The 15,502-nt window shown below is 48.5% G+C and overlaps 1 protein-coding gene across 1 annotated transcript in view; it reads right to left on the reverse strand.

The window, feature by feature from the left end:
- Positions 1-1,104: 1,104 nt before the first annotated feature.
- Positions 1,105-15,502, reverse strand: part of GATB (glutamyl-tRNA amidotransferase subunit B) — a gene marked incomplete at both ends in the record, with an annotated part of 86,389 nt that continues 71,991 nt past the window's right edge. Inside the window, 3 exons of the mRNA XM_080697092.1 lie at positions 1,105-1,230; positions 2,289-2,423; positions 12,989-13,067. Coding sequence (XP_080553218.1) covers positions 1,105-1,230; positions 2,289-2,423; positions 12,989-13,067 — 340 coding nt within the window. The remainder of the gene's footprint in view (positions 1,231-2,288; positions 2,424-12,988; positions 13,068-15,502) is intronic.

Below are 15,502 nucleotides of genomic sequence, written 5' to 3' on the forward strand. Positions count from 1 at the left end.
TTAAAATTGGGATTTGCAAACTGGTCTTTAAAGGAAGCCCAGGCCGGGGGAGGGGCTCCGAGGCTCCAGACATCAGTGAACAGGGCCGCCCTGGGTGAGAGGGAAGCTGCGTGACCGCCATGGGTCAGGACCGGAGGCCACCAGCCTCCACTGCTGTCAGCTAAGGTCAAGGTTTCCATTATTAGTTTATAATCTTATTCTTACCAGGCAAATGAACGTTATACCTTTTTTTCTTATCTTTTTTGGCCTGGGGGTGGGTGGGTAACTATACAATCTTTGAAGTGTAATTTTTATGTGACATTTCAGTATATTTTATTCATTAAACTTATTTGAAAACTTCAGTTGTCTTTTTGTGTGTGTGTGGTGCTGAGGATGGAACCTCTGAGCTATAGCCCCAGCCCTATTTCTTATTCTTTATTTTTAAACAGGGTCTGAGTTGCAGAGAGCCTCACTAAGCAGCTGAGGCAATAAGCCAACCTGGATCCTCCTGTCTCCACCTCCCAAACACTGGGATTACAAGTGTGCGCCACCACGCCCGGCTTTTGCTGTCATTTTAATCCATCGATTCTCAGGCCGCTGCCTCCGGGGTCCCAGGGAGGTGCGTGGTGGCAAAGCTTACGCTCAGTGGAGGTGTGACTGCTACCAGGGCCTCCAAGACCTCCCTGAACAGCTGTTCACATCATGTCTGTGTGTTTTGTTGTGATTTCATCTTCATTAACCTATTTTTAGATAGAAATACACAGTACCCACATTATGGTGTCTCTGGCTGCTGTTGATCCCCAGCACCTGAACCTGCTGACCCTCAGGGAGTGCTCACAAACGCTCATCAAAGGCACCACACGCCTGCGCCAGAGTCGTCTTGGTGGCCGCGGTGGCCAAAGCCTGAGTTTTATTCAGTTTAGATGACTCACATGGAGTGTGCTGTTTCCTGGCCACTATGCAGCCATCACTGAACCCTTCCAACCAACATCAGCGAAGCGCACGGGGACGCACAGGCAGAGAACGTGCGTGAGCAGCGGCCTGGCACAGGTGTACGGCAGGGGACCCCGCTGGCCGGCGTCCCAGCTCCCGTCCCAGCTCCTGTCCTGCGGGCAGAGCCCGGCCTCACGGCCTCAGCAGCTTCTCCAGGATCTCCTTGATCACAGCTGGATCTGCTCGGTTTAGCGTCGCCCTCCGGACCAACCCAATGAGCTTATTTATGACTCTCGGGTTCCTCTTCACATCCATCACCTTCAGAGACAAGAGGGGACAATTCAAAGTCTCATACCTAAAAATCCCCAATTAAGGTTTAGTTTGTTGCAAATCATAGTTGGCTTCTTTTTTCCCCTTGAAGTTAGATATGAGGAGAGGGAAAGAAGAGGGATTGACTTGGAAGGGCCTGCGTGTCAGAAAGCGAGTCTACAATACAGGGCGGCTCTGCAGGGGCCTGGGCCAGGCCTGCACTGTGGGTGGGGTCGAGGCGGCAGGTGCTAAGGCCCCTCTCAGGGCCACCTGCTTCCCCTCGCTCTGCAGCGCATGGGTTGGTGGCAGCGTGTGCGTGCGTGCGTGCATGTGTGCGTGTGCACGGTGCCGGTGCCGCAGGGCGAGTCTGAAGCTGTGTGTCCTTATCAGTCACTGCAGAGGAGGCAGGAAGATGGAGATTGCCAGGGCCCTGCAGGCTCATTTTCCTTATCAAGAGCTCTTTACAGAGCTGTTAATGTCCCCAGCAAGCTGATGGGTGGGTGGGCATTATTCTGAAAGAGATGCTGGCAGTTTTTTTCCCCACTGAAAAATATCTCTAGACATCCTGGATTTGAGGAGGGAGGGAGGGCTGCGACTCCTTCAGGCTTCTCTCTCTTGGGCTGAGAACACAGAATGACTTGATTTTCAGCTGTGGCCCTGTCAAAGGGTTTTCTCCATAAATTACAAGTAATTCTCTCTTCTGCCTTTCTTCCCACCACTTAAAGGCCTGGTGCTAAAGCGTTTCCCTATCTCCCTCCTTGTAGTCCTGCCTGCTGGATTCTGGCCGCCTGGCCTGGAAGCTGCACCCCGGGAGCGGGTGGGCTTGGTGGCACCCACATACCCCAAATCTGCAGAGTACGTGCCAGGGCGGAAGTTTCCTAAAAGGAAACTTTGTCAACATTTACCTCACTTCATCTCTTTTGACCTTAAGTAAAAGAGCTGACAAATAATTAGGCAATGATCCATGAGACTGGGCCCTCCCAAGGAAGAGCCTCTGGCCACAGCAGAGAATGAAGGAAAGGCCCCTGTCCCCGGGTGCGTGGGCTGCCTGCCACCCTGACACTAACCACGCGGGGGTGTCCCTCCATGGTGGCCTGGCAGAGCCGCTCCAGGGCCTCTGGGTCCTGCATCAGCTCAAGCTTCTGCTCAGAGACGATCTGCGCTGCCGTCTTGCCCCCGCCGTGCCACAGCTCCAGGAACACCTGCGAGCAGAGACACAGAAGTGAAGAGCCGGCCATCACCCTCCACCACGACAGCCACAGTGAGCGCGGGCGCGGGCAGACGACGAGCGCGGGCTGGCCAGGGACGCCCGGCCCTTAGGCCTCCCGCTGCCGGTGGTCCTGTCAGCGGCCCATTCGACTAATGGAGATGACCTTTAGGAAGACAGGGCCGGGCAGGCGGCGGGAGGGAGCCGCACGTGAAGTCCAGAAACAGCCTGCTGGGAAACGCGACTTTCAGAGGGGGCAGGAAAGCATCACCCTCTGCAGGCCCGGCCTCCTCAGCCTTCAGGTGGAGCCGGGCCAGGGCTGAGGGAGAATGACTAGTGGTGAGTAGTTTTCTACTTCAAAAACGACAACAGCATATCCCGAAACTGGTCAAACTTGGGAAACTGGGGGGCATTTTTCTAAGAAGGCGCTCGCTGGGCAGGGTGAGCAAAATGGAGGGCGGGGTCCTGGGCACCGCTTCCCTCAGCCCACGGTGGTCCCCAGGACCCTCCCTGGAAGCCGCCCCTCATCATCGGGGGAAGGCACAGCCGGAGGCAGCAGAGATGCTCCGGTCTCACCTGACCCACAACCGCTGCTGCCGCATTTCCCATGGCCTACGCGGGCGTCCTGCTGTGACCTCCCCACAGGGCGCCTCCCGGCCACCGCAGCCCGGTCCTGGTCACTGTTGGCAAACCTGCCCCTGCTCCAAGAGGCCGGGCTCCTGCCCAGTGCTGCGAGCAGCCTGTGACCTCAGGACCAGGATGGGTGAACACGGTTCATCCTCAGCTGCTGCCCCATCACCAGCCAGAGGAGCTTCTTTCTCTGTCCCTTCCTCCCCTGGTTTATTCTCCTTGAGACTTGATTTTTAGGAAGCATTTTCCTAATTATAATGGTTAATACACGTCCCGGGCTGGGGGAGAAGGATCCCGGGTGTGTGCGCAGGGACGGAGCCAATGACCTGGGAGACTCCGGGCCTGGCTGCGAGGGCGCCATCTTGCCTCCCTGGAGGAACAAGCCACTAAGGAAATACAGAAAAGATAAAAAGGAGTCGCCGCTCCCGTCTCCTCAGGAGAGGCAATGTTGATGTTTTGGCGTTTCCTTCTCTCTCTGCTTTGTAACATGGTTGTGGTCACAGGACAATTTGTGTCCTGCTCTTTTTCCCACTTATTACATAAGTACCTTCTTATATTAACTCAGAAAACTCGTACTTACCACATGCATTTCTGATAATCCAGTGATCCCACTGGCAGGTGGACTCTGACCCGCGTGTATTTTGCTCATGGGCTGCCTCCTCAGAGTCCCCAGCTGGATGTCCAATGTGCAGGAGGGGAAGCGCGAAGGCTGTCTCACGGCAGCCAGGGCGTGCGCACCAACATGCCACTGGGGGCCTTGTTCCCTATGGCCAGACGGGCTGGTCCCTCCTGGCTCTGCCCTGCTACACACACCAGGGAGCCGTTTCTCCCAGCCAGGAGAGCCGGGCGGGCAGGCTGGGACCCAGCATGGCTGGACCCGACACCCAGACGCTGTGAGCCCGAATAACCCAGCAATGGCGTTGTGCTTGGGAAAAGCAGTGCTCTGCCGGCTGGCCTTGAACCTGTGATCTTCTTGCCTCAGCCTCCCAGGAGCTGGGATTGCAGATGCCACTGCACCCAGCCAGAACAGATGCTTTTAAGCACAGAGGCCGGCTGCTTCCCAGGGGTGCGAAGCAGCGATGCCAGGACCTGTCAGCAGCGGCAGAGGGAACATGGCAGCCGAAGTCTTTATTCCCAGGCACAATACACTGGTTTATTAGTTCACTAGTTAGTGAAATGCCTGCCCCAGCCCAGACCCAGCTCCTGAGATGACACAGCAGACCCCACTTGTCCCCTCCCGTCCTTGATCCTGCTTAAGATAAGGACAAGCCAGGTGCCCGGTGCATGCTTGTAATCCCAGGACTCACTGTGCCCTGTGCTGCCCCAGCGCCAGAGTTTCTGGCCAGAGCGCAGCTTACTCAAGGCACATGCAAACGAGGGGTCCCACTGCGGTCCCTTTGCTAATAAACGGCCACCAAGAATGGGCCTGGAGCCGGCCTGACAGGCGGGCAGACCTGCTGCTGGTCCCTGGTCACGCGGGCTCCTAACTGTGCACAGGAGCTTCTCCATCTGGAGTGGCCATGAAGGGGTCTTGAGAGAAAGCACACAGAGCCCCCTGCGCCTGCTCCTGGGCCCTGCATGAAGCAAAGGGCGGGAGGGCACACCACGGAGGCAGTCCCTTCTGGGCCCAAGATGGTATTATGAGGTCATTCTTCTAGGAAGGTACAGCCACCAACCCCGGCCGAGTGGGCAGGGCACACGGAAATGTACAAAGAACCAAAGTTCCGAGAGAGAAGACATCAGCCATTTTTAACACAGCTTTAGCTTGTGATACAGAACATTTCCTGTGTTAAAAGGTCTTTGGTGATTTTTCTTAAAGCAGACCCTAGTGTACACAGAAGAAGCTGGTTAAGTGTTACACTGTGTCTCTGTGGCCTGAGCTAGCTGGTCCCACTGGGAACATTACAGTGGAAGCTTGGGCGACAGCGGATCATCCGCATCTGCTTCCAGGATGCAGAGGAGACAGGCTCAGCACGATTCCTCACGTACGTGGTGATCTGACCACAGCCTGGACCACCTCCGGGCTGTGGAGTTACAGCCACCCAGCCCCCTGGGAAGCTCATCTGCAGGTGAGCCGTGACGCTCGCGGCTTGGGACTCTGATGTGTCCAAGTGACCTGTCCTTTGTGAGGCCAGGAGGCGGGGACTGCCACCTGCCACTTCAATGCATAGACCTGGGTCTGGGGAGAGGAGCACGGGAGGCTCATAATGACTCATCATCTGAGTTTCTGTTTCTGAAAAATGGGACTATTTCATGGCAGCAGCCTCTTTTTATTTTTATTTTTTTATTTTTATTTTTTGGTGGTACTGGGGTTCCTGGAAGCCCTTCTACCTCTGGGCTACACTCCCAGACCCTATTTGGAAACAGGGTCTCTTAAGCTAGCGAGGCTGGCTCCAAACCAGTGAGACTCCTGTCTCCGCCTCCCAAGCGCGGGGATTACAAGCGTGCGCCACCACGCCTGGCAAGGCAGCAGCCTCTTAAGTGCCAGCCCCGGTACTGAGGGATGAGGCTGCCATCTCACAAACCCTGCTGGACGCCGGGGACATACAGGGAGAGAAATAATTGGCAACCATGTCAGCCAGACACAGACAGTGAGACAGATTAAAATACATCAGAACACAAAGTCAGAGATTCTTTGGGACTCAGTGCTCTCAGGACAGGACGGTCTGCAGAGAGCGCACACCAGTGCCGTGCTAAGCCAGCCTCCTCTGGGCTCTGGGGTTGCTTTGGGGGCTCGCCTGTTGCCCTGGGAGCTGGCAGTGCACCGGCAGCCTCCCTCACTGTCCCTCATCACTTGCCAGCCTCCCTGTTCTGTCGAGGCAGCACCGGTGGCCGGTAGAACTCAGGCTCTAAAACCCCAGGCACACCTGGACTCTGGTTCAATTTAGCAAAGCTAATTGTAACATGTTTGTCATCTCATCTTAAAAAAGTACACTATAAAATAAGATGGGAAAAGATGCTCAGTGTCCTTAGAGATATGCAAACCAAGTCCACGGTATGGTACTACTTCATATCCACGAGGACAGCTGTAATAAGAAAGAGGAACAGTACGCAGTCCCGCTGAGAAGGTAGAGAAACTGCAACCTCGTACACTGCAGATGGGAGGGAAAGCTGTTCAGCCATTTTGGAAGATAGTTTGGCAGTTTCTCAAAAGGTGAAACAAACAGAATTACCACATGACCCAAAAATTCCATTTCTAACTAAAAACTTCCAAAACATATGTCCAAGAACTTGTACATGAGTGTTCAAAACTGCATTATTCATACGAGCCCCAAATGGAAACAACTCAGGTGTTTATCAACTAATGAATGAATAGACAAAATGTGGTATATTCATACAAGGGAATATTATATAACATTAAAAAGGAATGAATTACTACTGACACATGGATGAACTCAGAATACATCATGCACAGTGAAAGAGCCAGATACCAAGGGCCACAGACTGTATGAGTTCATTAATATTAATCAGGTCCATTAATTATTAAATGTCAAGCTTAGGCAAATCCACAGAGACAGAACACAGATGAGGAGTTCCTCAGGGAAGGGTTAATGAGGAGGGCTGAGCGATGAAAATATTCAGGAGTAGACTTCCGAGAAGATGGTGACAGAGAAAAGCGGGGCTTACAAGCCCCGCTAACAACCAATCTCTATTACTACAAAATCAGCGCCTTTCACAGTCAGAAAACACCATCAGCAGAGAAACAAAAAAAGTAATTACAAGGGACAGAGAAAAAGAGGGCTGGAAAAACGAGACACAGAAAGAAACTAGATTACAGTGCTCCGGCTGGAGCCGCGGTACAGAGCGGCGGGCGCCATCTTTCCTTGCAGCACCAGGCCCCAAAGAGGAGGGGGACTCAGAACGGAGCTCAGAGCCACAGAGGAGATACGCCGGCCTCACGCCCGAGGACGTGGCAGCTGCGCCTTTGTGGCAGCAGTGCATTATTGCCACCAGCGGCAGCAGCAGCGAATTCACCGAGTCCACTACAGCTCCATTGGCACACTCAACAACAGTGAGTCAAATTGCAGCCCCTAGAGAAGAAATCCCAGTACTGACTCCTAGGGACTTGACCCAGTGGGGGAGTGGCAGTGGCAGAGATATCGCACCATAGGAGAACGCCCAACCTGGCACCTCCCATGGTCGAAAGCAGCCTCAATTGACTCCCTGGGTCTGAGACTCTGCCATACAACCCAGTAAAGGAGTAGTGGTGACTGAGATACCACAGACTCGAGATCCAGAGCACCTTAAGTGAAGTTGTAGTGACCCAAGGGAAGAACCCAGAGAAGGCACAAACTTCCAAAATCATGGGAAAGAGGAATAACAATGGAGCAATGAACACCCACAACCCCACAACATCAGAACCCGATAAAACAGAAATTCAGAGATTTCTAGAAGATCAAATCAGGAAAATAACTGTAGAAATAATAGAGGTGTTTTGAAAAGAATTCAGAGAGTCCCAAAAAGAGATTAAAGGATGCAATTAATGAAGTAAAGGCCTCAATTCAAAGTACAAACAACCGATTAGACCACATGGAGAACAGAATCTCGCTCTTAGAAGATGATCACTCCAAAAATGAACACATAGTTTCTAATTTAGAAAAAAAAAATCCGACAGCAGGAATCTGACATTGAAGAAATATGGGCCCATTTTAAGAGAGCTAACCTAAGAATAATTGGAATAGAGGAGGGAAAAGAAGGTGAAACCAAAGGGATTAACAATCTCTTCAAGGAAGTAATAGCAGAAAATTTTCCAAACATAGAACAAGAGGTTCATACACAGGTCCAGGAAAATTATAGAACTCCCTTTAGACAGGATCGGAGAAGAGGATCCCCACGCCACATAATTGTCAAAATGACCAATGTGGAAGCCAAGCAGAGACTCTTAAAGGCAACAAAAACAAAGGGCCAAGTGACATCCAGAGGCAAACCAATTAGAATCACTCCAGACTCCCCAAACCAAGTCATGAGAGCCAGAAGGGCTTGGAGTAACATATTCCAAACTCTGAAAGAAAACCAACTTCCAGCCAAAAATTTCCTACCCAGCAAAACTTTCTATCAAATTAGACGGGGAAATAAGAAGCTTCCATGACAAACAGAAACTGAAGGAATTTATGTCTTCAAAACCAGCACTAGAGAAAATACTCAAAGAGATTAACTACAAAAAAGAAATAGGTAACACACACCAGAACCAGAGAAACAAGATTTTCCATCCAACAGACAACTAAGATTGGTTATCTGTGGAGATTCATTATTTATGTTAGTCTTTTACCTATCTCTAAATTGGATTGTTTGCTTTTATTGTTGCTAATTTTTAGGATTTCTAGTTGGAACATTAATATACCTTCAGATATAGCATTGGGAAGTATTTTATCCCATTCTATCAGTAACTTTTAACTCTGTTTACATTGTCTTTGGATATACAATATTTCTTTAATTTTTAGGGAGTTTGTTTACCCTTCTGTTGCCTGTGCCATTGAAATCATATCTAAGAAATCACTGCCAATTTCAATGTTGTGAGGTTTTATGACCCAGATTTTCTTCTAAAAGTTTATAATCTTAAGATTTATATTTAGGTCTTTTATCTATTTTGAGTTAATATTTGTTAATGTGTTAGGTAAGGGTCCAATTTTATTCTTTTTCATGTAATTATTATGTTTCAACAATATTTAGTTAAAAGATTATTATTTCCTCCACCAAATGTTCATGGAAACCTTGTCAAAAATAACTTGACAATATATGGAAGAATTTATCTCTGGGCTTTTATTTAGCTCCAGTGGTTTATATATCTGCCTTTATAACAGTATTACACTGTTTCAATTATTGTAGCTTTATACGTTTGAAATAAGAAAATATACATCTTCTAGCTTTGTTCTTTTTCGAGATTGTTTTGGGTATCTAGAGTCCATATTCCACACTAGGATAGATTTTTTTCTGAAAAATAAATAAATAAATGTATGATAGTTTCACCAAAAAAAAGAAAAAAATATTCTCTGGTAAAAAAGAAAGCAAAAAGAAATATTGAAATGTTATCTTTAAGTCATCAAAAGCTTGGTATCAGACAAATGAAACTGTTATGTGAGATTATCATGATTAATTTTGGATAAATTGCTATAATACTAGATGTCAACCACTAAGCCAAGCATGGGAAGGAGGGATGGCGAAAGAACAGGGTGGGGATCGGGTAAGGGCTAATTGGGCGATGTGTGCATGTATGTCTACAAAAGTTGTTTTTTTTTTTTATCCCATTATGATGTATGAATACAGTGCACCATTAAAAATATAAATTAAAAAAAGAAAATATTCAGGAGTAGATAGTGGTGATGCTTGCACAACTTTGTGAACATACTAAATAAACGAGACTTCTGGAGATGGCTGAATACAGGCACCTGGCTCCTCCAATTAAAACTGGGCTAACGATCTGAATAGACACTTCCCAAAAGAATGCAATATAAAATGCTCAATATCATTAGCCATTAAGGAAATACAAATAAAAACTATAATGAGATCTACCTCACTCCAGTTAAAAGAGCCATTAACAAACAAGCAAGCCAAATATTGGTGAGGAAGTGGAGAAAAAGGAGCTCTCATACACTGCTGGTGGAAGGAAGAATGAAGGGTCCTTAAAGAATGAAAGAGAACTACCATACTATCCAGGAAATCCCATTCTGGGTACGTCTCATGAGGAAGTGAAAACAGATACCAAAGTGATACCTGCACACCCATGTTCACTGTAGGACTCTTCACAAGAGCCAACATGTGACCAGCCAAGGTGCCTGTCAACAGGTGGAAATGTGATATATACACACAATGGAATATTATCCAGCCATAAAGAAGAATGCAATCTTATCAGCTGCAAGAAAATTGATGGAACCGGAGGAGAGTATGTTAAGTGAAATAAGCCAGCAGGGTTCAGTGGTGCATGCCTGTGATCCTAGTACTTGGGAGATTAAGACAGGAGGATCACAAGTTTGAGGCTAATCTCAGGAAATCAGTAAGGCCCTACTTCAAAATAAGAATTAAAATAGGGCTGGGGTTGCAGCTCAGATGTAGAATGCTCCCGGATTCGATCCCCAGGAACAAAATAAATAATAATAGTAATGAAAAAATAAAAGAAGCCAGGCACAGCAAGACAAGTACTGCATTCTCTTTCTCTTTTTCATATGTAGAAACTTTAAAAAAAGAAAAAAAGTTGCTCTGACAGTAGCACAATGATTATTGGGGACTGGAGAGGCCCAGAGGTGGGGCCCTCGGGGGATGAGGACAGAGCGCAGCAGGATGGCCAGTGCCTGTGGTACAGAGATGGAACACCACACCGGGCCTCGCTAATATGTACAAGTAATGTGTTAGAAAACTGAAGCCGGGCCTGGTGGCGCGTGCTTGTAATCTCAGCACTAGGGAAGCTGAGACAGAAGGATCACAGTTCAAGGACAGCCTCAGCTACTTAGGCCCTTTGGAACTCAGTGAGACCCTGTTTCAACATAAAAACAAAGAATAAGAAATAGGGCTGAGGGTATAGCTCAGAGGTAGAATGCCCCTGGGGTTCCATCCCCAATACCACCAAAAAAAAAAAAAAAAAAAGAAAAGAAAGAAGGAAAAGAAAACTGAGATGCTTCATAAATCAACAAACACCAATGAACCATACACCTAACAAGAACAAATAAGCTCAAAGCCGAATGTGGTGGCACACACTTGTATCCCAGCATTCAGGAGGCCGAGACAAGGAGGATCTGGGTTCGCGGACAGCCTCAGCTACTTAGTCAGGCCTCTCACAACTCAGTGAGACCCTGTTTCAAAGTAAAGAATAAAAAATAGGGCTAGGGGTATATCTCGGAGGTAGAATGCCCCTGGGTTCCATCCCTAGCACTACACACACACACACACACACACACACACACACACACACACACACTCAGAGAAAGCACACTTGTTCTTTTCACAGTCTTTAATTTCACACCCATCTTCCCTGTCTTCCTCCCTCCCTCTTTGCAGCACAGGGATGACGCCTGGGATGATGGTCATCCAGCATTGGTGGCAGTTATTCCAAGAGGGTAGAATTTCAGAATTTTCATTTTTTTCTGCATTACCAGAATTTTTTTTTTTTTTTTTGGTGCTGGGGATTGAGCCCAAAATCAAAAAATAATATAGGAATAGGTTCTTTTTTATTCTTTAAAATCAACATACATTATTCTCCCCCTGAAAATCAGCAATTTCTTTTAAAAACAGAAAAAAAAAGTAAAAAAGAGAACAAAAATCCTAAGGCAGTCAGTAACAGGAAAGGGAGACTCCCTGCTGTGGCATGCACCAAACGCCTTATTTTATTTTTTTGCGGTACTGGGGATGGAACATGGGCAATTGTGCCTCTGAGCGACACCCCCAGCTCTCTTTTTTAGTCTTTTTTTATTTTTTGAAATAGGGTCTCCCTGAGTTGCAAAGGACCTCACTTAAGTAGCTGAGGCTGTCTGTGAACGGGATTCTCCAGTCTCCACCTCCGGAATGCTGGGATTACAAGCGTGCGCCACCATGCCCGGTTTACTAAAAGCCTTTCTAATCAGGCTTTTATTTTAGTTGCCTGCCTCTCGGAAGCCTGGATCCTTTAAACAGGCTAGAAGCTGACGGCCTTCAGCACCTTCCAGCACCTTCTGTCTCTGCCCGCTGGACCTCTCTTAGGCACTGCACTAGGTTGTTATTTTTAAGTGGGGTGGCGTTGTTGGAAGGAAAAGGGGAAGATTTTGTCCTCTTTCATTTAAAATGCTACGATTCATCTGCTCTCGTGTATACACACACACACACAGACACAGACACACACACAGACACACACGCAGGTTTTTCTGCCCTGGGGCCATCTAATCTTTCTCCCCCTGCTGAGCACTGTCATAAACATTTGTATTCCTCTGACATCCTGTGACCAAAGCCTTCCTAAATGGTGGGTCCGCGGCTGACAGCCTCACTGAGGTGGCTGGGCGGCCTTCTGCAGCTCCTGTCTCCACTTCACAGCACAGACCCCGGGGTGTGCTCCATGGTGCCTCATAATTAGCCAAAAGCCGCCGCTTCCCCAAAGCCGCGCTTTGTAACCTGCTACTACTGCCGTGCAGATAAATATTAAATGCAAAGACACCATTAAAATAACATTAGGTTTTGGCTGAAGCACTGACAGCTGCAGTCTCTGAAGCTGAGATGAGGCAGTGCCTCCGCGCTCTTCATCTTTCTGGGTACTGATTTGTTAAGAGTTTTCTGAGTCCCAGGAATCTCTCGCCCACGAGCTCTGGTAGGTGGAGGTGGCGACGAGGCCGCCTGATGGGATGGTAGTGTTGAGTTTTCACATGGGGCACGTGGCGCCTGTTAGTTTCATCTAGTGAGTGTGTGGCAGTCGGACTCCCCGCCCCGCCGAGACCTGGCTCTCAGAGGGCGACTGGGGCAGACGGGGACCCGAGGAGCAGGTGCACAGGGAGCCAGGCCGTGGCGCCCCAGCTCTACATGCACAAATGTTTTGGGGAGACATTCACAGCAAAGCATTATAACTAGCTCCCTTGATGGGCAGAGACGAGATGCAAACTGCCCGCATCGCACAAGTCGGCTACACGTAGAGGTGGATCTTTCTACCCTTCAGCATAGAACATGACAACAGCCATTCAACACTTGTGTCACGAAAGCCGCTCAGCGATGACACCTGGCTTCCTATACTCCTTGATGGTGCTGGGGAGGGAGCCCAGGGGAGCCTTCTTCCTCCACGCCATACCCTCAACCCTCTTCTATTTTTTATTTGGAAACAGGGCCTCACTAGGTTGCTGAGGCTGGCCTTGAACCGGGGATCCTCTTGTCTCAGCCTCCCCACTACTGGGACTACAGGCACGTGCCACCACATCTAGCAGCATTTGTTTCACAGAAAACATTTGCAGAGATAGTGGAGCAGGGAGAAACTTCTAGACATACCTTTTTGGCTGCTGCGGATGAAATTGCTTTACTGTCCAGCAGATCCAGCAGCTCAGCCAGCGCAGCGGGTGTGACGGGACTGGTGGCCAAAAGGAGAGGGACAGAAGTCAGTTTACATTCCGCACCTGAGTTTCCATTAACGGTTAGCAGAATCTGAATAATCCACCTCGTGTATTTACGGAACTACACCCAGGGATGACAAGAGCAGGCCAACTGGGCTTCGTGTGATTTTACTTATTTATTATTTTAGGATATAACGCATTTTTGTGACTGGTGGCGTTCTCCCCTCATTTTGCCACCCAACAATTAACAGCTGTTTAGCAGACGTTGTGGCAATAGACAACTGCTCAGTGTAATTAGTCAAAAAAAGGCGGTGGCTGCAAAATTCATGAACTACAAAGAGAAAAGAAAAAAAAATCCAGTAATTAAATATTTTCAACTGAAAGATCAGCCTAAAATTTACTTCAAAACAGCTAACAAAGCCACTTTTCTGCATGTTTCTTTGCAAATATAAATTCTTTTCAGTTGTAAGAGATTTCCTGTACGGGCACAGTGAGTGTAGCTCTGTCTACACCATCCTCATGGCCCTCTGCGGGCTCTGGTCTCTTCTGCAGACTGTGACAGTGTTCTGGACACAGAAGGGCTCAGAATCCATCACAGCCCCACTCCTATGATGTGACTTATTTGCCAAGATCCCATGGTACGAAGGTTAGGGAGAAACCATAGGGTCAGGTGCCATTAATTCATATTCAGGGTAGTGTGAAGGGGTACGCCTACAAACAAGAGTGAATTGTGGAACACTTCTTTACAAATGAAGAGCTTTGCTGGCTGCAGCTAGACTGATCAAGGGCTATCTCTCCGAGGCCACTGGGGCACGAGCTGAAAACAGAAAGAACAGTGAGCAGCGTGTGAGCATCTGCAAAGGAACCCTTTGAACTGTGGTACGCGCACACCTTCTGGTAAGTCTTGGTTCCCGTCATTCGCTATTCATTTCTTTGAAAGCTCTTAGATAATAAACAGGGAACTACAGCTCAGCCCGAGGCCAGTTTTCACGAACTCCAAGCCAGCGAATACAAGTGCACCTGGCAGGGGTGCAGAGCTCGGACGCAGGCAGCTCCGGACCAGTTGAGGTTCTTCATTCAAGGTGGCCCATAATCCCTTTTATGGATAAAAGGTAACACCAAGTGGAAATCAGGTTTGGAGAGTCTGGGCTCACTAACTTGGTATTGGAAAACACCAAGGTTAAATCCCAAAATCAAGACGGGCAGAGAGGGCAAGACACATCACCATCCTTTCCAACCTCCCGTCTTAACTAACGGGTGAAGGTTTTTCTAAAAATGTGGGTTGCTTGGGTGTTCTGCAATCCTAGAAAACACAGCTGCCAGCTGCAGGGTGTAGACGATGTGTGAAGCCAACTGTAAGCACTGAGGCTGAACCAGGTGCCTGGAGCACAGACAGGGCCCTCTGCAGGGCCAGGGGTCATCTCAGTCCTCTCGGGCTGCCCTGACACCACAGGCTGGTGGCTCATCAATAACAGGAACTCGTCCCAGTCCAGGGGCTGGGAGCTGGAGAACAAGGTGCTGACCGATTCTGTGCCTGGTGAGGTCCGGCCCTGCCATGAAGGCACCTTGCACTGTCCTCACAGGGGTGAGGGGCATGCCAGCTCTCCAGAGCCTCTTCTACAAGGGCCTGATCCCATTCAAGAGGCTCCACCCTCGTGACTTAACCGCCTCCCCCTCAAGGCCCCACTTCTAATACAATCACCTTGGGATTAAGGTTTCAACACAGGAATTTGGGGGCAGATAGGAAGATTCAGGGCACAGCAACAATATAATAGATGTGTGGGGGGTAGAGACAGCTACAAAACCACTGAAATTACTCTTCTTAGAGAAACCCATCTAATGACTTTAATTTATTAGCGAGGTATAAACTTACACTATAAATCTCTTTACTGACCTAACAACACTTGTGATTTCAACATGGGAGACTGAACACTGAAATCTACAGATGTTCAAGTATAAAATGGCATAGTGTTTGTATAGCCTACCCACACCCTCCTGTACACTTCAAATCGTCTCTAGATTACGTATACCTATAAGGCAAATGCCACGTAAGTAGTTTTTATTATGTCATCTAGGAAATGATGACAAGAAAAAGTCTGCACGTGTTCACTACAGGTATCATTTTTTCCCCAAATATTGTTGATGTGCAGCTGGTTGAACCCACGGGTATGGAAGGCTAACTTACTAATTTCAGATAGGCTGGCGCTGAACTTGACTAAGACAATGACAAATATCAGCACCTGTCACACCAACCCCAAAAGACCCTCACCCATTAAATAAAGAGACCACTGGATCCCAAAGGAACGGGGAGCACAGGCAGAAGCTGCTGGCTTGCTGCTGTCCAATCACACTGGATTCTGGACGGCAAACATGCCTCAGCTAGTAAAGGAGACTCCGACATCGCGAGCTGAAGCCCCGCACAGCCATCTCTCCCCACTCCCTGAGGCCAGTG

Source organism: Muscardinus avellanarius (genome assembly GCF_963383645.1).
Source record: "Muscardinus avellanarius genome assembly, chromosome: 6".
Lineage (NCBI taxonomy): Eukaryota > Metazoa > Chordata > Mammalia > Rodentia > Gliridae > Muscardinus > Muscardinus avellanarius.